This window comes from Centrocercus urophasianus, unplaced genomic scaffold (assembly GCF_019232065.1).
Source record: "Centrocercus urophasianus isolate 14NV4802_14NV808 unplaced genomic scaffold, USGS_Curo_1.0 seq_24, whole genome shotgun sequence".
Classification (NCBI taxonomy): domain Eukaryota; kingdom Metazoa; phylum Chordata; class Aves; order Galliformes; family Phasianidae; genus Centrocercus; species Centrocercus urophasianus.
The window spans coordinates 6,839,798-6,862,806 of record NW_024884800.1 but is presented as its reverse complement, the minus strand read 5'-3'; the positions used below and the strand labels follow the sequence as shown (position 1 = coordinate 6,862,806).

At 36.8% G+C, this 23,009-nt stretch overlaps 1 protein-coding gene across 2 annotated transcripts in view; it reads left to right on the top strand.

Moving 5' to 3' along the window:
* Positions 1-2,266: 2,266 nt before the first annotated feature.
* PCDH11X (protocadherin 11 X-linked) overlaps positions 2,267-23,009 on the top strand; it is a 390,107-nt gene continuing 369,364 nt past the window's right edge. For both annotated transcript variants that reach the window (XM_042825459.1, XM_042825460.1), the window contains exons 1-3: positions 2,267-2,820; positions 16,679-16,726; positions 19,198-21,684. In XM_042825459.1, coding sequence (XP_042681393.1) covers positions 2,281-2,820; positions 16,679-16,726; positions 19,198-21,684 — 3,075 coding nt within the window. In that variant the 5' untranslated portion in view covers positions 2,267-2,280. The remainder of the gene's footprint in view (positions 2,821-16,678; positions 16,727-19,197; positions 21,685-23,009) is intronic.

The following is a 23,009-nucleotide window of genomic DNA, read 5'->3' as shown; positions in this document are numbered from 1 at the left end:
TAAATTCATGCTGCTACCGTAGTGTTACTGTCAATGATAACCAGTATCTGCTGATGACTTGCTCATTTACATATGTAAATGAGCAATATTGTAATGGATTTATAGAATGGCTGTTTATAGTATGTTGTTTCTTCATTCTTGAATACGTTTTTAGTGTTGTGTTATGCCTGATGTTGAACTGCTGAATACTGCAGGTAATGCAGTACCTGTGCCACGTAAATTGCATATCCAGTTTTCACCCATGTCTGTAATCTTGTTCAGGTTAATTGAATAACTCTTGTTGGTAATGACTTTTTTCATAAGTGAGGACTTGCAGAATTGGATTTTTCTTACGTGTTGCTCCTTACGTGTAATCACAGAGCCAGAAAATGCTTTGCAGTTAAATCATGTTGATGTAGAAAGATAACACCTTGGAATGTTAGAAGTTGCTTTCTTTATCTGCTACTTACTCCCACTGAAAAGCAGGTTGCAGAGTTGAAATGGAATAATTAAATTTGTGTTCCTAATCTGTTTCACTGCCAAGTCAAATGTTTTAATTTAAATTGCTTTGGAAGTGATACTGCTGAAAGGCAGTAACTAAAGGGTGAAGATAAATACTGGCTTCAGGAATTCCTTAAATCAATGCAGCTTGACCCACAGTTGTAAATCACTTTGTATTATGACAGGGAGAGTAGAGAATAACATCAGAAAAGAGAGGGAAAAAGTTAATGGTTTTAACCTGAGCAGTGAAAATGATATAAATAGGCAAATAAAGCTATATTTGAAAAAGACACTGAGCTGGTAGGATCTGAAATTTCATTAACTACGAAAATAAATTCAGACAGAACTCTTGAAAGTTATCTTACTTAAATAGTATTCAAGATTATCCTGCATTCTGTGAAGGCAGATTGGTGGAAAGATTAGGCAAAGCAGCATATTCTATGCATGGAACTAAACAGTGTTTTTCTCTAAATGTTGTCAGCTGAAGGTATTTATCTGTATATACCTATAAGTCATTCCATTCTTCAGTCCAGTAAATTTAGTTTAGTTGCTAATGATCTTGAAAGGAGAAAATATGGTTATTCAGAAATTAGAATGTAAAGTACGTAATGTTCTTTTACTCAACCCTAATCAAACCTGTGTTTCACTTTAAAGGTGTTGGTGTCTAGGAGTGCTTTGCTGATGTATAAGTAGACTTCACCAGATTTAGAGTTACATTAAATTTCTTTCAATTGATTCTCCAGAAGATACATTAAATTCAGAGGGGAAATCCTTCCTGCGCAGTCTCACTCTCTCTCTCTCTCTCTCTCTCTCTCTCTTTTTTTTAATCAAAGAAAGGACAATACATCCCACTGTATTGGAGATTAATGGCGAGAATCCGAGGTAGAGATTGCTTGCTGGCCTGGTGAGCTGTTGGATAGCTGAGGCCGCTACAAGTTTATGCTTGCTGCTAGGAAAAATGTTTTAGCTTTAGTGCTAGATTGAAAAGTTTCAGTGTTTTGCTCTTCTCCTTATTTTATGTTGGAATTTGTCCACTCTTGTCATGGGTTTTGGTAACAAACATAAATTTGACTGAATTGAGTAGCAGTTTATTTTTCACAGACCAAATCAAACCTTCTCTCCTTGGAGAGTGCTGTATTACGATTTGTTTGCTGGAAAGTCTTCAGCCTGAAGAACTCTGCACTATCTGCTAGTTTTTCTTGCTAGTTTAAGTTCCTTTATTAAAAACAAGAGCAAATAAATTTGGTCAACAAATATATAACTTTGTCAGCCCAAAAGTGCGAGGCAAGGTAAATGCATGTTCTTAGTTTCCCACCTCAAAGCAGAAGGTATAAAAAGCTCCTGTTCCCAGCAGATGGTTGCTTCCGAATTCCTTGCATATACTTTTATTGGAGACAAAAATTGAGGACAGATGGCAGGGGGTTCAAGGGAAAGGATTTTCTTCAAAAAGAAAGAAAAATCTGAAGCTGGATATAGAAATAATTATTTGTCTTTGTTGTTATTTGTGCTTGTTAACTCTGGTTCAGTTCCAGGATTCTTTCCTCAAGTTAAGTAAGTAGTTGTAAGTAAAAATACACGCAAGACATTTTATGAGTTTTCTGAAAGACTGTTGAGTCAAATACCATTTTATTAGATGGCTTTTCAATCACTGCAGCTTGTTTGCTATGGGAAAGGCAGTCCTTTCATGCCTTCACCACTCACAAACCACAATATTCTGTATATTCTTAAATTTTTTTCTCTTTTCCTTTTTTTCCAGCTACTCCTGGTGTTCTGCATGAACCTTCATTAGTCAATTTGGAAATGGACTTGCTTTCTGGAACCTACCTCTTGGCAGTCTTATTAGCCTGTATTGTATTTCAATCTGGAGCACAGGAGAAGAACTACACAGTGCGGGAAGAACTGCCTGAAAATGTCCTCATTGGCAATTTGCTCAAGGATCTTAATCTAACACTGGATCCAGATGTCCCCCTTTCCTCGCCACTACAGTTCAAGCTTGTGTATAAGACTGGGGATGTACCACTAGTACGAGTGGAGGAGAACACTGGTGAGATATTTACAACTGCAAACCGCATAGACCGAGAGAAGCTGTGCTCTGGCATCTTTAGTGAGAATCGCTGCTTTTATGAGGTGGAGGTTGCCGTTTTGCCTGATGAAGTCTTCAGACTGGTCAAGATCAGATTCCTAATAGAGGATATAAATGACAATGCCCCCCTCTTCCCATCTACAGTTATTAACATCTCTATCCCTGAAAACACAGCGATTAATTCTCGCTATTCTGTTCCATCTGCCATTGATCCAGACATTGGTGTGAATGGTATTCAGCATTATGAACTACTTAAGGTGAGTTTCTTCTCTTCTAATGTGTTGTTGTTTGTCTTTACTGACCCACAACTATTGTCAGTTCTCATCAAATCATTAGAAATATGAAACTGTGAATTGTGGTAGTGGTACACTGCAGATAGCTTTTGAAATCTTATCCTATACACCTGAGAGCATTGTAGTTCATCTTCTTGGAGAAAGCTGCTTGTGTGTGTGTGCCTGTGTAACTGAAACACACACGTCTTCCTTAACAGTCCACTGACATTCAAATTACTTGTACAGCTTTGGCTGATAATTTTCTTGCACCATCAAGGATGTGCTCTCATCACCACCAATATAATAATATAACAATATGTTGCAGTGGGTTTGTGCCTTCCTGTTGCATGACTGTTATATGAGCAGTAGTGCTTAGCCCAGGAGATTAAGTAATGTGCTCTCTTATAGAGAAGCCATGAAATAGTAAGACAGACTATTCTGTTCTGTAATAGCTGTTCTGTCTATGCTTTAATTACATTTTTCTCTTGTGTGCTTTCTTATCAGGTAATTTTCGAGTTATGGTTTTACTGTCTTTAAATAAGACAGAGATTTCACATAGCTTGGAAAGCATCTGTATATCGCCAAAACAGTTTTCATCAGACAGACATTGTATGGAATAGTAGCATCAATGTATTGTTCTACTCAATTCCTGGTAGTTTTTACAGTGTTAGTATCAAAAGTGATCAAAAAAGAAGGAGAAGGAAGTGGTAGAAATGAAAGATGCTGTTGAGCAGACAGGACAGAGCATATAAACAAAGATCCATCGTTCACTGTGGAAGATAAGGGAGATGAATGGGGAAGGGAAGAGGTGCATGAGAATTTTTTTTCCATGGGTTAACAGTGTTAGGAGGGAGAATGAGCACAAAATGGTGTTGCTTGCATTTTCTTCCAAAATGCATCTCATACATTAATCTGTGCCTCTTGCTGGGAGTACGCTGTGAAGTTACTAATGTCTTCTGATGTGTTGATATTTTCCTTCACTATTTAAGCAGCATACAGAAATGTGGCAGCATATACAAATGCACAGGATGAATTTAGCAGGGGTAATGTAACAGTGTTGTGGGGATTTGGGGTAAGCAGTGGATGTGAAGGCAGGGCAGTGAGCGTGGAGGTGGGAGGTGATTAGATATGCATATCATGTCACTTCACGGAAGCACGAAAGCTGAAGCTTTAATATGCATGCAGCAACATGAGTGAATATGTTGCTACATACTTTAGAGAAGGTAATGGCAAATTAACAAGCTGTTCAATGAAGGGAAATCTCTTTAGTTGCATTTCACTTGTAAAAAATTTTAGCTAAAATACTCTACTGTCTGTACAGAGCCAGGCCTATTTCTCAGAAAAGGTAAAGAGATTTCTGACATAACAATTTTCTAAAGACACCAAGCTGTTAACTACAAACTCATCTGTGTAGCTTAGAGGTCGTTAGCACATTTTCAGCAACTCTGTACTTTATTTCAAATAATCAAATGTTACAGTATTTCCTGTATGAGATAAAGGTTATTGTTGTATTCAGTTTTTTTGCAAAACAGATCATTAATGAATTACAAAGTCATTTAATTAGGTGACTCACTTTATTTGAAACTCCTACCTCTTTCTAAAAAGAAAACAGAACATCTTAAAATGTTTTTCTTTTGTTTTGGGTTCAGGCTTACTAGCAAGTTTTGTAACACAGGGTTTGATTTGTCAAATGGAACGTTCACAGTTTTGTACAATTTAAATTACCACTCAAATAAGCATTTGCATATTTTTTCCTTCCTGCATTTTCTCAAAACATCTGAATAGAAGGAGACTTTTTTTGTAAGTGATTCATGGTATGAGAACCTCAGACCTTTCCAGGTGTCTGTGATTGAACGATATACTGTCTGAAAACTGTGAACTCTGAGAAAATAACAGTTGTTGATAACCTCTGCATTTGTTCCTGTCCTACTCAGGAGTCATATGGAGGACAATTCTAAGGAAAACAGTGTTTTTAGTTTTCATCTCAGTGTTTGTAAGAAAACCCAAATATGGTCTGTAGGATTCCTTTTGAATTGTTTTCTTATTTAGAAAAGCAGTTGCAACATTTTTGAAGATGTGATAGCAGTGTGATAGTTCTAGCAACTGACCAAGTTATTTGAGTTGAAGTTTACAAATACTGAATGACCTAAAAATAGTGATATTCTAACAATGCATGAAGCTTTCTTTTTTGCCACAATAAAGAAGATTTCAGGAAACAGTCATGCAGTACACCTTGCTGTTTGCCAAAGAAATTGTGCATAGAGCTATAAATGTTCATGATGCTCTACTGCAGTGCCCAAACTGTGGATAGGATAATATGAAGTGTTCAAATAGCAGATGCTGTGTAGTGTTTACTGTGGACAAGGCAAGGGAGGGTGAACTTAATTAAAAATAATTTAAAAAAGAAAATTATTTACAGTGAACAACTGCCTTAAGTCTAGAGAGGGAGGAAGGATGGCATAACATTGATAGTAGGAGGTGATGGAGAAGAAAGCTACGACAGATGGTGAAGCAGTTCAGGGAGGGAAATGGCCAGATAAGAAAGCAGTGATTTTTGTCTTAGTTGAGCATAAAGAGGGAGTTGACAGTGCATATTTTATTCTTCTTGCATGTGGTTGCCTCCCTGAGCAACTACATGGTCCATGGGTCTTTGTTTCTTCGGGTGGTCAGGCTGCTCACAAATGTATATAAAATGTTTACGCATTGTGTCTAGTAATACCATCAGTGTGTTAAAAATGCATACATGCTGTTGTTGATTACAGCACATGTTTGAGTTCAAGGCAAGCTAATATTTAGTATAACCTGATCAGTAGACTTGGAATTTACACAGGCCTGTGCTTTAGCTTTGAGGATTGCCATGTGAAGCATTTTGTTATTCTCTTGACTGTTAAAAATGAGAGCTGTTTCAGAGCAGTTTTTTAAACAGGATCTCAGAACACTGTTGTGGAGAGTCAGCTTTGTTCTTCCAAATGGATTCATATCTGTGCCTGCTTAAATTAAATCCTATTATTGACTCGTTAGCATTTCTTGTCAACCAGCACAACCACATAAACTACACGGTGCGTATTTACAACGTGCAATTAGCAATGGACTAGAGTGAAAGCAGAGCTCTGCTCTTACAGGAGAAGAGCATTTTCTAATGTGAGCTAATCCTTTGTTCTGATAGTTTGTTGCTTGTTTAATCTGTGTCAGTTTGGGGGAAATTAGGTTGGTGTTACTGCTATAGTTCCATTACTCTTACTTGTCAGAATATTATTCCTGTATTTACCTATCATCAGAAGCAGCTGGTGGATTCCTTCTAGATTTGTATAATAATCTCTTTGTAGCTGTCAGTTCATGCATCTGTAATCTGACAAAATAGATTCTTACTCAGTCTCACAACACGTCAGTCTTGCCTCTGATGGGGAGAGTTACCTCTTGGTACTGTAAATCATCTCTTGCAGTGTCTTTCAGTCTAAGCTTTTCCCTGCTTTCTGATACAATTTATCAATTCCTTGACTTATGGAAGATGGAGATTACAAATCTTCATCAGATTTCTAGACTTGTCTTGAAACTAGTTTCTTTTCTGAGCCTTGCAGGAGTTTGGGATCAAGTAACTAACATCACTGCTCGTCTGTGAAAATTGGGAATGTAAGAAGATATATTTTATGTAAAATGAAAGCAAGGAAGGCAGTTAAAATTACGGAGTGTGACTAGATTTGCAGTTAAATTAGAATGGAATAGTTAGGTTTATGAAATCAGTATTGAAAATCATATCATAGACAGAATTACAAATTTTGATAGCAAAAAGACTGATGCTGAAGGTGGGAAAATGGAAATTCCCTATGACCTGCTTGCTTTTTAGTGTGATACCAGTATGATCTTAGTAGTTGAGTACATTAGACAGAAGGGAAGGAAGCACCCTGCAAACAAGTTGCATGGTGACACAAACAGAGCCTGTGGATGCTCATCCACTTGGAAAGATCTCAGCATAGGTGTTCACCAGAATGTCTGCATTGACCCAATCATCAGCTGCTTAAACCTCCTGTCTTTGTGCTCCTGATTTGTTTTTCTTACTTCACAGTCCCTTAATTGAGTTAACATAGGGACTTTATTAAGTGTAACATTGCAGGACAAGTTAACTTCCATTATCACTGTAATAGCTCTTATGCATTATACTTCATGTATTTGGGGAACACTGCTTTGTTTTCTCTCTTACTTCACGTGCCAGCAAAGGTGGGAAAGATAATAGATTTAGGGGGCTCTAAAGTATATTTAGGAAATTTTTTGCTCTAGAGGTGCACTCCTGCCAAGCTCTGAAGTCACCCTCTAGTGCCTGTAATTTAATAAATATGGAGAGTTGGATGTGTTGCTTTTCTAAGGTAACTTTTAGCTGCCCTTCAGCAGAGAAAGGTTTGCTAGGACACTGGGTCTGTATTTTAAAGGATGCAGAGTAATTCTTTTGAAGTCTGCAGTACTTACAAGGAATAGGTCAAAATTGAAACATCTTGCACTTTCTCTGTTGCAGCCATGGATCTATGTATTTCTTTGATGTTACAGTGTAGCTTCATTTAGTCCACATAGGTCGTTACCATTGTAAAGCCGTCTAAGTCCTAGAAGTAATGCCTCCTCTTTATTTCCATAGAAACTACAACAGATATAAAGAGCACAATAACACCATTTAATATAAAAAGTCTTGCTATAAAAGTCTATTAGTGCCAGTAGTTGATTCATGTGGATGAGTTGATCAAAATGCTCTTCCTTTTGTGTTGTGAGAGTTGTGCTTGGCTGTCTGGAATGTGGCTTATCTTTCATGTAGCTTTTTCTGCTGCTGAAACTTTCCATCCACTTTGATGTGGATGCTCACATCCACTGTTTGGTCTTCATAAATATTCAGCAGGTATCAATGAATGTCAATGGGGGCAATTACTTCTGTATAGATGAATTTAGTTTTACCTGTACTTCATACACTGATCCACGTCAGATGCCGTTCTGTCAGACTGCCCCTCTGCTGGCATCTTTTGCATAGGCTGAATATTGCCTGGAAGACTCAACCTCTACTGCCATCCAACACCCTCCTCTGGCATCATGGGCCAACATAATAAAACCAGAGGTATTACTTTTGGAGCAATTCTCGTACACTTTAACACAAATTGTGCAGAGTTTTCCTGGTAAGTTTCCTTATGAGATATAAAATATTCTGAAATAATGAGAAATAGTTCAAACAGAATAGAGAGTTTATGCAGCTTTCAGCTTAGGTGAAAAGTTTTGAGTGGGTGGATGACATGACATGAGCTGAAGTTAGCTATAAAATGAGATGTGGAAACTTGAGGCATGTTTAAGATTGTTAAGTGACATCCTAAAGTCTCAAAAAGCTCCTCTTCAAATATATGAAAGGGAGAAATAACTTTCATTTGATCTTATTTTCTATTAATAATCATATGAAGATTGGAGAAATTTGTATTATAAATAGATAGAATTCTTGTCCTCACTCTTGGAAATCTAGCAAAACGTATTTTTATTCTCGCTGTTTTCCCATTGCTTAACTTTAGCTATGTAAGCAAATTTCACACAATAATAGATTTGTTGTCTTCCCTCTATATAGCTCCCTTTCTTCAAAATATTTTAACTTCAACTTTCCATCAAAACCGTATTGTCACTATTTTATTATATAATTCAACGTTTGCCTTCCTACAAAACCCTCAATTTGTCAATTTTTCTTATTATATGAAGTATTAAAGTATATTTCATTGTGAAAAGGTTTGTGGTAGAATACAAATATTGCTCAATAGTAATTTGTTCAGAGAGATCTTGGCAGGTAAGTGGTCATCTATGAACATTTTTTTAAATAGTCACTGATTTATTTTTAAGGGGAAAAATAGTCAGATTTACATTCTTACAGTTGAGAATTATTGTATCTAAGTAGATAGAACTCTGCTAATGACCGATGGTAGTTTGAATCCAGTGAGTCAAGAGTCAAGGTAATTGTTTCTTGTTGGTTGATACAAGGCTCCTTTAGGGTGGTTTATGGCATCATTACTGTAAAACTGTCAGGTTCCATTATCCTGACATCCCTTTCAGGGGTTGACTGAAGACTGGAGGAGAAAGTCTTGCTTCCAGGCACAGTAAGTTCAGTGAGTTAGGGTGAGGGACAAGTTGGTGTATCTTTTTGCATTCAAGGCTCTGATTTTCACACTAGCTGTCATGAAACAATAATATATAACTTAGCATGTCTCTGTATGGGCAAGATGATAGACTCAAGCTAGAAGGCACAAATCTGTCAAATGGAGATCTTCAGTTCATCCATCTTATGTGAATATTATCATTTGCTGATGTCCGGACAGATCAGTATGTTAACACAGATGTGGTGATGCTTTCTGAGCATAACTGACTTGGGATATCCTTACATAGTCCTTTGAATCCAACTGCACAGGAAACACACTTAGGGATAAACACTTTCTTAAGCTCTTCCAAAAGACATTGAATAAAAACCTCACTTTCACTTGTACGGGCATATTGACAATTTAAGAATTATTTGTAGTTTTCTCAATGGTAAATCACTTAGAAGTAGAAACAACAACAAAAAATGTTTACTAGTAATTCCTTAAACAGATAAACACTACTCCAGGTACAATGTATTAAGCAGTTGTAAAGTTTAGTTGATAGCTTTCTATCTTATTTTGGAGCTACTGAATCTACATTTCTAGTGAAATAGACCTTTAGGTAGCAGGACATGCCTTGATTTTTGCAGCCATTCAAGGGATCAGGTGTGGCCTGCAGGTTTCCAGTTATTGTCTATCCTCAGATCTGCTAGCTGAGAAATATGTGTAACAAGTTACCTCTTCTGTTACAAGTTACCTCCTTCCAGAGGAACATGTGATGACTGAACAGTAAAATTAGGAAGTCAAACTTCAGGAAAGCTAACTTCCAGGTTTTCAGGGGGTTAGTTAACAGAACACCCTGGGAGACAGTCCTAATGAGCAAGGGTGTGTGGAGCTAGTGGAGCTGACGGATCTTTAAGGAGACTTTTTTCAGGGTGTAAGAGCTCTCCATCCCTGGGTATAGCAAGTCAGGAAAGGAAGGCAAGAAACCAGTGTGGCTGAACTGGAACCTGTTGGTCAAACTGAAGGGCAAGAAGAAAATGCACAGACAGTGGAAACAGGGACAAGTACCATGAGAAGAATGTAAGGAGGCTGCGAGGTTTTGTAGGGATGAGGTCAGGAAAGCCAAGGCCCAACTTGAACTGTACTTGGCTAGGGATGCCAGAAAGAACAAGAAAGGCTTGTATGAGTACTTCAACCAGAAAAGGAAAGTCCAGGAGGACATACTCCTCCTAATAAGAGACAGAGGCAGACTGGTAACAAGAGACAAGAAGAAGGCTGAAGTACTTAACTTTTTTTTGCCTCAGTCTTCCCTGATAACTGCTTGCCACACAGCCCTCACACATTTGGTATGGCAGGAGGGGATAGGGTCCCTCTCAGTGTAAGTGACGAATCATAGAATGGCTTGGGTCAGAAGGGATCTGAAGGATCATCAAGCTCCAAATACTGTGCTGCTGGCAGGGCTGCCAACCTCCACATTTAGTACAAGACCAAGCTGCCCAGCGCCCCATCCAACCTGGCCTTGCACAACTCCAGGACAGGGCATCCACAGTCTCCCTGGGCAGCCCATTCCAGCACCTCACCACTCTCTCTGTGAAGAACTTCCCCCTGATATCCAGTCTAAATCTTCCCTCTTTCAACTTAAAACTCTTTCCCCTTGTCCTGCTATCAACCCATTTTTTAAAAAGGTAAAAAGGGTGACGGTGGGAACTACTGACCTGTCAGTTTCACCTCTGTGCTGGGGAAGAGCATGGAACAGATCCTCCTGGAAGCCATGCTAAGGCACATGGAAGACAGGGAGGTGATACACGAGAGCTAGCGTGGCTTCACTAAACGCAAATTCTATTTGACCGACCTAGTGGCCTTCAATGATGGAGTTACTGCATCAGTGGACAAGGGAACAGCTATTGATTGGAAACGTGGATTTGATGAGTGGACTGTTAAGTGAATGAAGATCTGGATGCAGGATTGAGTCCAGAGAGTGGTGGTCAGTGGCTCAATGTCTGGATGGACATCATTGACAAGTGATGTCTCACGGGGGTCGGTGCTGGGGCCAATACTCTTTAATATCTTAATCAGTGACATCAACATTGGGGTCAAGTGCTCCCTCATCAGGTTTATTGATGACCTCAAGCTATTGGATTCAGTTGACACACCAGAGGAATAGGGTGCCATCTATACAGACTGGAGCAGTGAGCCCAGGTAAACATCCAGAGAAGGGCCACAAAAGTGGTCCATGGGATGGAACACCTCTCCTACAAGGACGGGCTTGAGAGAGCTGAGGCTCAGAGAAGGCTCCAAGATAGCAGCCTTTGAGTATCTAAAGGGGAGCTACAGGAAGGTAAGGGGGACAACTCTTTAGCAGAATTCGTGGTGATAAAGCATGGGGAAATGGTTTCATGCTCGAAGAGGGTAGATATAGATTGGACAGAAGGGAAAAATCTTTTACAGTGGGAGTTGTGAGGCACTGGAACAGGTTACATCAGAGATGTACTTGATGCCCCATCCCTGGAGACTTCCAAGGCGAGGCTGGGCAACCTAATCTAGCTGTGGTGTCTCTGTTCATTGTAGGGGATTTGGACTTGATGTCTTTCAGAGGTTCTTTCCATCTTTGAGGATTCTGTGATTCAGGGAACTTCTTGTATGTAGAAGAGGAAGTGACTGCGGCTTAGGCAATATATTTATATCTATGAATTTAGATTTTGAACATCTTTTATTCTGGAAAGTTGCAAACAGTGCACTTAGGACATAGTATACCCGTAGTCTCTACTATTATCTAAAAGTCTAAAGTGTTCTAGATTGAGATGGTGATACTAACTTTGATTTTCTGTTTGATGTGTTACTTTTCACCAGTGTATCCAGCAGCGGTTGTTTGTTTTTTGTTTTTTTTTTTGTATTTTTCATACTTCAGATGTTTGTGACTGAACTCATTGTTGCTAAATAAGAACGTTATTACTAAAGCAAGCAACAGCTGTCTCCATCAGGAACAATTTCACTTGAATACCATTATTTTTTGACCGAGTTAAAAATTGTTCTCACAAATTTTGATGGAAAGTAGCTAATCACGCTTGTATTGCTGCAAGGAATTTGCAAGTTCTCAATCCATTCTAATTTTAGTTTCAGAATAACATTGTGAATATTATTTTCTGCTCCTTTTGTTTATTGTGAATGCAGCAATAAAAAATTTCCTCAAAATTTGGATATCTGTCTTAAGAAAGCTTGAATTATTTTTCCAATGGGGTTCATATGAATCCTAGTAATATTCCAAATCTATTATTAAAAATTCCGAGTTACTTCATGGCTAGATGTCTTCTGTACACCTGTGAGTTTTTTCCTCTTGCCCCAAATCATTTTTCCATAAGCTCTGTTTTTGGGCTGATAAAGATTTCCTGTTTTTAAGATATGTTTTGAATATGGTAGAGGGAATTACAGTATCTCCTAGATTTAGATGTCATTAATTAGATAATTCAAATATTAAAGAAGCTTATGCAATTATAATGTTCTTGATTTTTTTGTTTTAGCTTTCAGATCTTTGATTGATAGTGATAGAGAATTAAATAATTCCTGTAGTTGTTACTCTAAATACACAGAATGAATGTTTTTCTTCTTTTCAGGAGGAAACACAGGGAAGAAAAATGCTAAGTCCAAAATTATAAACTTATAAATATCAAAGAATACTTTTAAATCCACTGTCAACTGTAGATTGTGGCACTTGACTGCATTAGTATGGTAATTTATATTCCCTAGCCCAGAAATATAATGGGTCTGAACACTGAAGTCCTGTAGAGCTTTTGATGCTGGGACGTGTAGCAAAGAGCATTTCAGACAATTTTAAGGAAACAAAAAAGAAACATCGGTGAAAGGAAAAAATTCTGAATCATCAGCTGTCAGTGTTGAAATACATTTTTATCACACTGTGCTATAATTGCTGTCTCTATTAATGTGATGTGTATTATTGCCATGGTTATTGCTGATGTTCCAAAGTCAAATTATTGTAATTTTTTTTCTCTCTGCTTTATCAAGCATATTGTCTTTATTTTCTTTTCTTTTTTTCTTTTTTTTGAGTCAAGATGTTCTATGATTTTAAGAATGGAATATTATATGACTCTCTTTGAGGTTTTCCACTTCATTTTAACCCTAGCTGTATAATATTATCCTCATTTCCATTATGCATCTTTAAATACTATTTGTTGAAGCACATTCTAAAGTACAAACAAATCAGTATTTTCAGTTTTCCTTTCCATCCCGTTTCCCATGGAACCTCAAAACCAATTTGCTGCCTGTTATGTATTAGTGGAATAAGTTTATTTATCAGAAAAGGTTTTAAGGTATTAAGTTATATTGTGATTATCAGGATTTTCTGACATTGTTTTCATTTTGAATATTTTGTATCACTTTCAAATCAAAAGGTGCCAGCTCTAACTGTAGTGCATTGTGTACCTGCCCCTGAAATGAGTGAAAACTAAATGCAAAGAAGTACATTAATATGTATATTGCTGTGGAATGATTGGTTGGCTTTTCCTGCTGGGCAGCTGTTAAAACTAATCAGATCGTGCTTAAGAGCATAATAAGGAATAACTTTAATGCTGCTTAACCATCATGGAAACTCTGCATTCCAGCTATCATTCTTGCTTTTGGTAAATTAGTCTAGGTTTTGCTGATTTGTTAAAAGCCATAGTACTGAATTTCAAAACTGATTTCATTTAATTTTCCAGTTTACAGTGGGGTTTTCGTATATGTCCATGTGTGCCTCTTCTTACAGTAACAGTAAAGTTAATTGAGGGTGGAAGTAGAATAAAAAATCTGTAGGTAGAATGCATGACATATTGAGCAACTAGTTTTATTGTGTGACCTTAAGATTTTGAGATACTAATCTAATCCTTATAACAACTGAAAATGACTTTGTTGTAGTGAGTGGTCCTTCACATTTCTGTGAAATAATTGACTCAATCCTAGATGTTATTCTGTCTTTTTAGAGAGTTTTGTCTTCTTTCAGTATCTTTGACTTTGCTTACATGTTCATACATGCAGTTGATAGAAGTCTTTGTATTGCTGTAATAAAGTAATAAATTATTTCTCTTTCTGTGCAGTTTTATTGAACTGCATTGAAGGTAGGAAATAAATAGAATAATAATTTCTGTCTGTAGTACCATCTTGAGTATGAATACTTGTAAATGTGTGTATCAGATACATTTTAAAGATTTTTTTATTCCAAACAACTTGCAGAGAAGGCATTTTTAGGAATATAACTCTTCGTCAAAAGTCATGGTGGCTTATAATGTGAAATTTTCAGTGCACACAAGTAATACAGGGTTTCAGAGGTGGGTCTCAAAATGGGATTGCTACCATACTATAACGCAGTATTTTCATTTTTTTCTTTTGCTGCTGTTCTACTGAGTCACATAAATGGGAATCAGTAATACTGGAGGAGGAAGAAGACAAGTTGGCTTTCTGATGAAATCCAGCACCAAAAAATACATTTTTGGTTTATCCCCAGCATTCCCTGATGAACATAATCAACAGATTTCTATTTAATGAGTATCAGAATTTAGTCTCTGTGGAACTACTTTCAGTACCCTGTTACTACTTCTGAGCTGCTGTCTCTGATTTATTAATCTGAAATTGCAGTGTAATTTATTATCTTCCAGTATGTAGAGAAGGGGCATCTTGCACTTGTGTTTCGTCATATATTTTTGAAGTTCTATTTGCTAGCTCCACTGTTATTTTCTCAGAACAATGTAAAAAGGATGAGTTTCATTGTTTGAAAAGCACAGCTTCGTGTCTTTAAAAAGCAGGAAGTGGTTGTTACACCTCCCACTAAACTTCCTCTTTTGAGTTTTAGAAAACATTCCAAGGAGTGAGGGCCCTGAGAAAGCCTTACAGTCATCTTCATTTTACCAGTATTTGTTCCAGACCGACAAGCCCAAAAAGCTGTGTGTTAGTGTTGGGGAAAAATGTGTCCATGTGAAAGAATGGCTTTCTGCTATTAATCTGGAGGACAACGGATTTTATTCATTTATTTTCTTTTTTATTTTTGGATACCTGATGAGAGGTCTATCATGACATTCAAATGAAAAATTTTATCAACATTTTGTCCTCAAACATAAACATAAGAGGAGGATACAGTGGTTTCACTTGTAGCCAAACTTTCAGTTTAGGTGGGCCTCCAATCAAATAAGTTACTCATGCTAAATAACTTTCTGCTAGAAGCATGGCTATGGATTTGGTGCAATGAAGATACCACCTGTTTATAGAAATCAAGCACCTTTTCAAATGAAATTATCTTGAAAATAACAGAGAACAAAATAATTCAATGAATCTTAACTTACATTTAGTACTTGTTTAGTTGCTTACTTGTTTAACAAGTCTTATCAAAGGTTTTTTTTTTCTATTTAATTTTATTTTTTCCACTTGTCATGAGCCAAATCTATAAATGTCCATCATGATAAATTTGAACTAAAAGTACTAGAAGCTGAGGATCCTGGGCAATCTCTGCTTTAGGGTAATTTTCAGAAATATCTTAGTTGTTTCTATTTTCTTGTATGCAAGTGGCTGTCAGTTTGAATCCCCTTCTGCCTGAGAGTACTGATATGGTTATAGTGCAGGTAGTGAATAGGAGGGCATTACGGATTCACACTGCTCCAACACCCAGTCAGCATTCATCTGAGAGCTCTAAAATGCGGGATTATGAGCCTAAGGTGTCTTGTTTGGCTGTCAAACAAGATGAGGTTGTGATTTAGGAGCTGGTTCAGAACTATTACTTGTTACATCCAAAAACACAGTGATGTGTTAGGGAATTACATGGCTAAAATACAGTCATTTCTTTCGCTTAGTTCTTAGATTTTTGGAGCAAATCTGTAATTCTAACACACATGTAATGTGAACATAAAAATTATCTTACTAAATATATTAATGCCTAACAACTCCTGTTTTTTCCTTCATTTTATATCTAGAGAGATAGTGTTTACTTGAAGTACAAAGTGCATATTGGAGGACAGGGAATTTATAGCATATCTCAGACATAAATATAATATCCCTTTAACTGTCCTTCAGGTTTTGTATCAGCTTCCTGTCTAATAGGATGCATGTGAATGTCTCAAAAATTGTTATGGAGAAGGTTAAGAGGCAGGCTTAATTAGCTAATTGCCTTACTGGCAGCTGTTAACTTTCCTTCTTTTGGAAGGAGTGTTTCTAAAAGAAAAGGGCTTTGAATTTTGTTTTTGTTTAGTTGAAATGAAATGATTAATAATTTGGTAGAAGTGTCTGTCACTTTCAGACCAGCTTTTGTAGAGCCACTTTTGTTATTGGAAGCTGAAAAATAGTGAATTATTATGTAGATGTTGGTAATACATCATGTCCTTATCTTCTCTGTAAGGGTGAAGCATGTTAGGTTTATGACTACACAGATTTTAGTTTAGATTGGTGTATAACTTCCGAGTTTTTTTTTTACTGTGGATTTGAACATTCAGAGCAAAAACAAACAAACAAAAAACAGTCATTACAAAGCAAATGTAGGCAACAACTAATGAATTCAATCACATATTGTGATGAGAGAGTGTAATAGTGCCTTGTGCATGTCTAGAGGCAAGTTAGGTGTAGATTATGTACTATGTACACCTTGCTACATGCAGTCGTGTTTGTAATACTTTGGCTTTTCTAGGTTATCACATTAGATATCTATGCTTAATTGATTATGTATTTATTAACTTACCTAAATGTTACAATTGTTTTAAAACTCTCTAATTTTTTATTTTACATTACAGCCCAAAACAGCTCCGAAAAGGACATTTGGATCAATTACAAATGATCAGGTAAATATATGGCAAGGAGTGTTCAGCAAGTATACCAGTTTCATCATTTCAAATATTACCTTAGGCATGAATCAACTGAAAAGGATGTTATGAAAATCCAGTAAGGTTACAAATTGCTTAAACCACTGGTAAATAATATTGTGATCAGAACTCGGAGCTTCTTAAAGTTGATGTTGGCTCTGAAACCTTGTTCTGCTTGAAGTAGTTAGATTACATCATTTAAACTGTCTTTTTAGATTGAAAATTCAGCATTTTATTTTTCACTCTCTGATACAGCCATGGAAAAAAAACTAATAGGTTATTTCTAAAATTAATTTAATGGTGAAAGGTACTACGTAAGTGTTAATTACCTATTATACCACTTGTAAAGATTTATAGCAGTACTCTAGCATGGGTGAAACCTTCAGATCACTGGGATAATGAGATGATTGAGGTTCAGTCCAAAACCAATCTTATTGTAGGAAATTTTGATTTCACTGAGGTTTTGGTGATGATCCATTTGCTTCAACACTAAAAAATTTACACTGAAGGTTTTTTTTTCCTGTTTCTCTTTTTAACTCTTAGTTTCTTTTCTCATGAGGGAGAGAATTATATATTTGTAATCTTCAAAATGCGCTGCTTGAATGTGTCATCATTTTGGGAATGTTTGGAATGGGAGCACTTTCTCAGAAAATTTGTTTGATAAGATGTGGCGTATGGCTGTATTTAACTCTATCCCAATGTGAATTAAGTTAGGAAAAAAAAAATTAAAAAAAATCCCTTTATTTTAGTAGTTCAAAAAGATGCATGATCCTCTAATGAACAGCAAGAAATTTTCTTAAGTAACCTTTTTTTTTTTTTTTCTTCTTTTTTCATAAAAATTACTCAAATGGTAATAATTGACCTGGAATTGTTCTTTGCATTCTTTTCTGTTTCTCCATTAGTTTATTGGTAGTTATGGAGAATCAAATCTATTAATTTTATGGTATAATGAAGAATTGCTTTTGACTTGATAGTTGAAGAAATGCAGAGATGTGTATTCATTTGTATAATTGAACCTATTGAAAGTCTATGAGAATTTTTTTTGTAGTTGTGAGATACAGTGATAGAATAATTACTGCCCATCTGTCAATTTGTGTACAAACAAAGAAGTAAAAGATAGCTGATATATCCGCCCCCCTCCACCAGCTTGTTACATTTTTTTTTTTTCTGGAATTCTATATTAAAACATATATCATTCATTATTTCTTAGTAGTTATGCAATTTATTACAACTAACTGCTAGGCTGATTGAAGATGAATAGGAAACCCACACTTTCTCTCAATAGAGAGATAAATGTAGAATTGCTGTTTGAGAAGACATTTCTTTTAAAACTAATATTTTCATGTCTTCTACTGAATAAGTAAAAGCTGTGTTTTTATTTATTGTTTCAGAATGTGCTCCACTTCACTTTAGACTGCCCCTGGTTGCAATATAATGTCACAAATACTGTGCAGGTTGCTCAGTTATGTTTGAAATGGGGATGGATAGTTCTTTTCCATGAAAGAAATGTTTGTTTATGTCAAATTCTGATTGGCAAAACACTTAAACAAAACAGTCCATTCTTACACAGAATTTGTTTTGTTTTATTGTGTTTATTTTAGCATGCTCTTTTCAACGCAAGGCTTCTGAAGGAAGCCATGTTTGTCAAATATATATAGTATTTCTTTTCTATTACAGGAGTGTTTGGTGTTCAACAATCCCTGTGAAAAGAAGTAATTATTTTCAAAGTGAATGTCACAGTTCTGTGATTTTTTTTTTTAAATGAAAAAAACCCCAAAACAATCCAAGTGAAAAAAGAAGATAAATATCATGAGGAATAATGGAATAATTTTAAGGTGTTTCTTATGTATTTCTAATAAACTGTTATGGCTGTATAGTAAACAATTTATTTTTGTTTTTTTAAATTATGATGGCTTCAGATCATGTCCGGAGTTGTTCCATGAGGCAGTCCCTTTAACTTTCTTGTTTTCCTTCAAATTGAAGATTTTTTAAGTCCTTCAGTGCATGCATATTACCTTACATTTGGACACTTTGAATTTTGGCTACATTGCTCTTCTCCACACTCACTGGTACAGTATAGAAAGCAAATCACATCTGTCCAAGGATTTTCTCTTTTCTTTAGGAGGAGAGCAGTTGGTTTAAAGAGCAAACACAGCACCAAGAAAACAGCAAACAAGCCACAATGTGTACACCTACCCCCCCAAAAAACAAAACAAATACTCATAACCTGTTATTCTAAAATATAAGTTCATTTCCATGTAAGTTCTGAAGCTTTTTTTAAGGTCCCTGGACGGCTTAGAGCAAAACTAAATATTGCAAACGAGGAGTAAATATAAAAGTGTCAATTCCTTTATAATGCTTGTATATTTTGTGATAATTTCAGAACATTGAGATGATTCTCTGCTTAAATGTACTACTATGCTAAAGTATCTTCTTTCTGTGTCTTGTAGGGTCAGAATGTATTTGGTCTTGATATAATTGAGACACCTGAGGGAGATAAGTGGCCTCAACTGATTGTCCAGCAGATCCTGGATAGAGAGCAGAAGGATACCTATGTGATGAAAATTAAAGTTGAAGATGGTGGAAGTCCTCCAAGATCTAGCACTGCAATCCTGCAAGTCACAGTGACTGATGTGAATGATAATCGTCCAGTCTTTAAAGAAAATGACATTGAAGTTAGTATTCCAGAAAATTCTCCAGTTGGCACCTCTGTTTCTCAGCTCCATGCCACTGATGCAGACCTGGGCTCAAATGCACAAATCCACTTCTATTTCAGCAATCAGATCTCCAGCTTGGCCAAAAAGCTGTTTGCCATTGATAATGCCACTGGTCTCATCACCATAAGAGAGCCACTAGATAGGGAAGAATCTCCAGTACACAAACTAACTGTTTTGGCAAGTGATGGCAGTTCGACTCCATCGAGAGCAACAGTGACTGTTAATGTCACAGATATTAATGACAATGTCCCATCAATTGACACAAGGTACATCATCAATCCAGTGAATGGGACAGTGCTCTTGTCTGAGAAAGCTCCACTTAATACAAAAATTGCATTGATAACAGTAATGGACAAGGACGCTGATCTGAATGGAAAAGTTACTTGTTTTACAGATCATGATGTCCCTTTTAGACTAAAGCCAGTGTTTGATAATCAGTTTCTTCTGGAGACAGCTACATTTCTAGATTATGAATCCACACGGGAATATGCTATTAAAATAGTAGCTTCAGATTCAGGTAAACCTCCCTTAAACCAATCTGCAATGCTCTTGATCAAAATTAAAGATGAAAATGACAATGCCCCAGTTTTCACACAGCCTATCATAGGTCTTTCCATCCCTGAAAACAATGCTCCTGGTACTCAGCTAACCAAGATAAGTGCTACGGATGCCGACAGTGGGCGCAATGCTGAGATCAGCTATATTCTGGGTTCCGATGCACCCCCTATTTTCAATCTTGACCGCCGCACAGGCATTCTGACAGCAGTGAGAAAGCTGGATAGAGAAAAACAAGACAGGTACTCCTTCACTGTACTGGCTAAGGATAATGGGATGCCACCCTTGCAGACCAATGCTACTGTGACAGTGTCAGTCCTGGACCAGAATGATAACAGCCCTGCTTTCACACACAATGAATATAATTTCTATGTTCCAGAAAACTTACCCATGTATGGCACAGTAGGGCTTATCACAGTAACAGATGCTGATTCTGGAGAGAATGCTGCAGTCACTCTGTCTATATTAAATGGTCGAGATAATTTCATTATCGATCCCCTTACTGGTGTAATAAGACCTAATATTACTTTTGATAGAGAACAGCAGGGGTCATACACTTTTCAGGTGAAAGCGGTGGATGGAGGAAGACTGCAGCGTTCCTCAACGGCCAAAGTGACGATCAATGTTGTTGATGTAAATGACAACAGGCCTGTTTTTGTAATTCCTTCATCAAATTATTCATATGAGTTGGTTCCAACATCATCCAATCCAGGTTCTGTTGTTACTAAAGTCTTTGCAGTTGATAATGACACAGGAATGAATGCAGAGCTCCGTTACGGCATTATAGGAGGGAATTCAAGGGGCTTGTTTGCAATTGACCAGTTAACAGGCAATATTACATTGAAAGAGAAGGTAATCACATCAGATCATGGCTTGCACAGACTGGTGATAAAAGTCAATGACCTAGGGCAGCCAGAGTCTCTTTATACTATAGCTCTTGTGCATTTGTTTGTGAATGAGACGGTCACCAATAGTTCCTACATACAAGAGCTAGTGCGCAGGAATATGGAAACTCCAGTTGGCCAGAACATTGGGGATGGTGAGATAACCCCACAAACCAATGATTATGTCAAGATCATAATTGCGATTATTGCAGGCACAATGACAGTTATTCTGGTAATTTTTGTTACTGCGTTAGTACGGTGCCGCCAGACTCCCAGGCACAAAGTTGTCCAGAAAAATAAGCAGAGTGGTGAGTGGGTTTCCCCAAACCAAGAGAATAGGCAGATCAAGAAGAAGAAGAAGAAGAAGAAACGCTCTCCAAAAAGTCTTCTCCTCAATTTTGTGACTATTGAAGAATCTAAGCCTGATGATCCTGGCCATGAGCACATAAATGGCACTTTAGACATTCCTGTAGAACTAGAAGAACAGACTATGGGAAAATATAACTGGGCCACTACACCAACCACGTTTAAGCCTGATAGCCCAGATTTAGCAAAGCACTACAAGTCTGCTTCTCCACAGCCAACCTTTCAAATTAAACCTGAGACTCCTGTACCCCCCAAGAAGCACCATGTCATTCAGGAACTGCCTCTGGATAACACCTTTGTGGTGGGCTGTGATTCACTCTCCAAGTGCTCATCAAGCAGCTCGGATCCTTACAGTGTTTCTGAATGCAGCTGTCAAGGAGGCTTCAAGACCCCAGGCCCCATTCACACCAGACAGGTAATGGAAATTTTAAGGTTCTCTCTTTCTCCTTCGCCTCTTTCTTTTCCATTAATTTAGCTCTAATTCTAAGCACTGCAAAATTAATTTTTCCACAAGGATTAAAAGTTACGAAAAGTCATGTTTCATAGAAGCATAAAAAAAAAGGTAAACAATTTGAGATTCTTCAGTGTTAAGAAAAAAATTAAAATGCTGCAAGGAAATCGAGCTGTGAATTATTACACTGGTGGGTATTCTGGACTGCAGATGGCAGTATGGCACTTCCTGCATTACCTCTGTACGCTGTGCAGCTGTGTGAAACAAAGAGGGTTTATGGTACTGTCCTCTGTAGTATTGTGTGCTCAAGAGTTGAAGCAATCTAGGCCAGGTGGAAAACAATGAAGCTTTACAGGACCTCCTAAGTGGTTCTTAATATTAATGGCGTCTGGAATTGCAGCCATCATTTGGGCATAGCTTTACTTCAAAGTCGCTAAAAGCAGGCTAGGATTTTCATCGGAGAGATTCAGTGCCATTTTCCAAAGTAGCAGACTACTTGAGTAGAATGGCAATGTCAGTAGGTAAAGCTGTAGGAAAATAAGAAGCATTGGTATAATTGTTCTCACATTTTTGCTCCTATGTTTGGTAAACCAGATACTAACTTCTCAAAAATTCAGTACAGCGTAATGTCTAAAGACTTCTTAGCTTAAAATTAAAAATAAGATAAGAATCTACAGGACACTACAGAAAGGCTGCAAGTAACTGAAAATCAAATATAAATTCTATATATATTTTTGAAGGTTTCGTAAGTAGTAAATTTTGTTTACTTGTCTGTTTTTATTTAAGAATATCACAATGTTTTCAGTGAAAACAGTTTTCTAGTCAAATTTTAAAAGAATCAATTATTAAATATTTCAGAAGAGCTTATTATATCATTGATGTTACATTTTAATATTATTCTTTGGGAACAAATCCTCAGCAAGACTTAGTCTGTTAGACTTCTTGTTCAGTTGAGGTTTTAAATTTTCTGTGAGCTTTGTTTTGTGAGCTACATTGATAACAAAATGTACATGAAAACTGCATGATATCCTGCTTGTTCTACTTAATTTTTTCCCCCCTTAACAGCACAGATTTCTGTGGTAACCCATGTAGCTGTGTATTACAAAATGGAGTTTTGAGTTTCACTAACAGTTAAGTTGAGGAAAAAATAATAGAATTTCTTATTTTTATGACAGCAGTAGAAAATGTGTACTTTTTCAGATTTGAATATTTTGTATCAAAGGTATTTAAATATGTTAATTTAAATTGGGCATTAGAAAAGTTTCTTGCTAGTTTGTTCGTCTGTTACA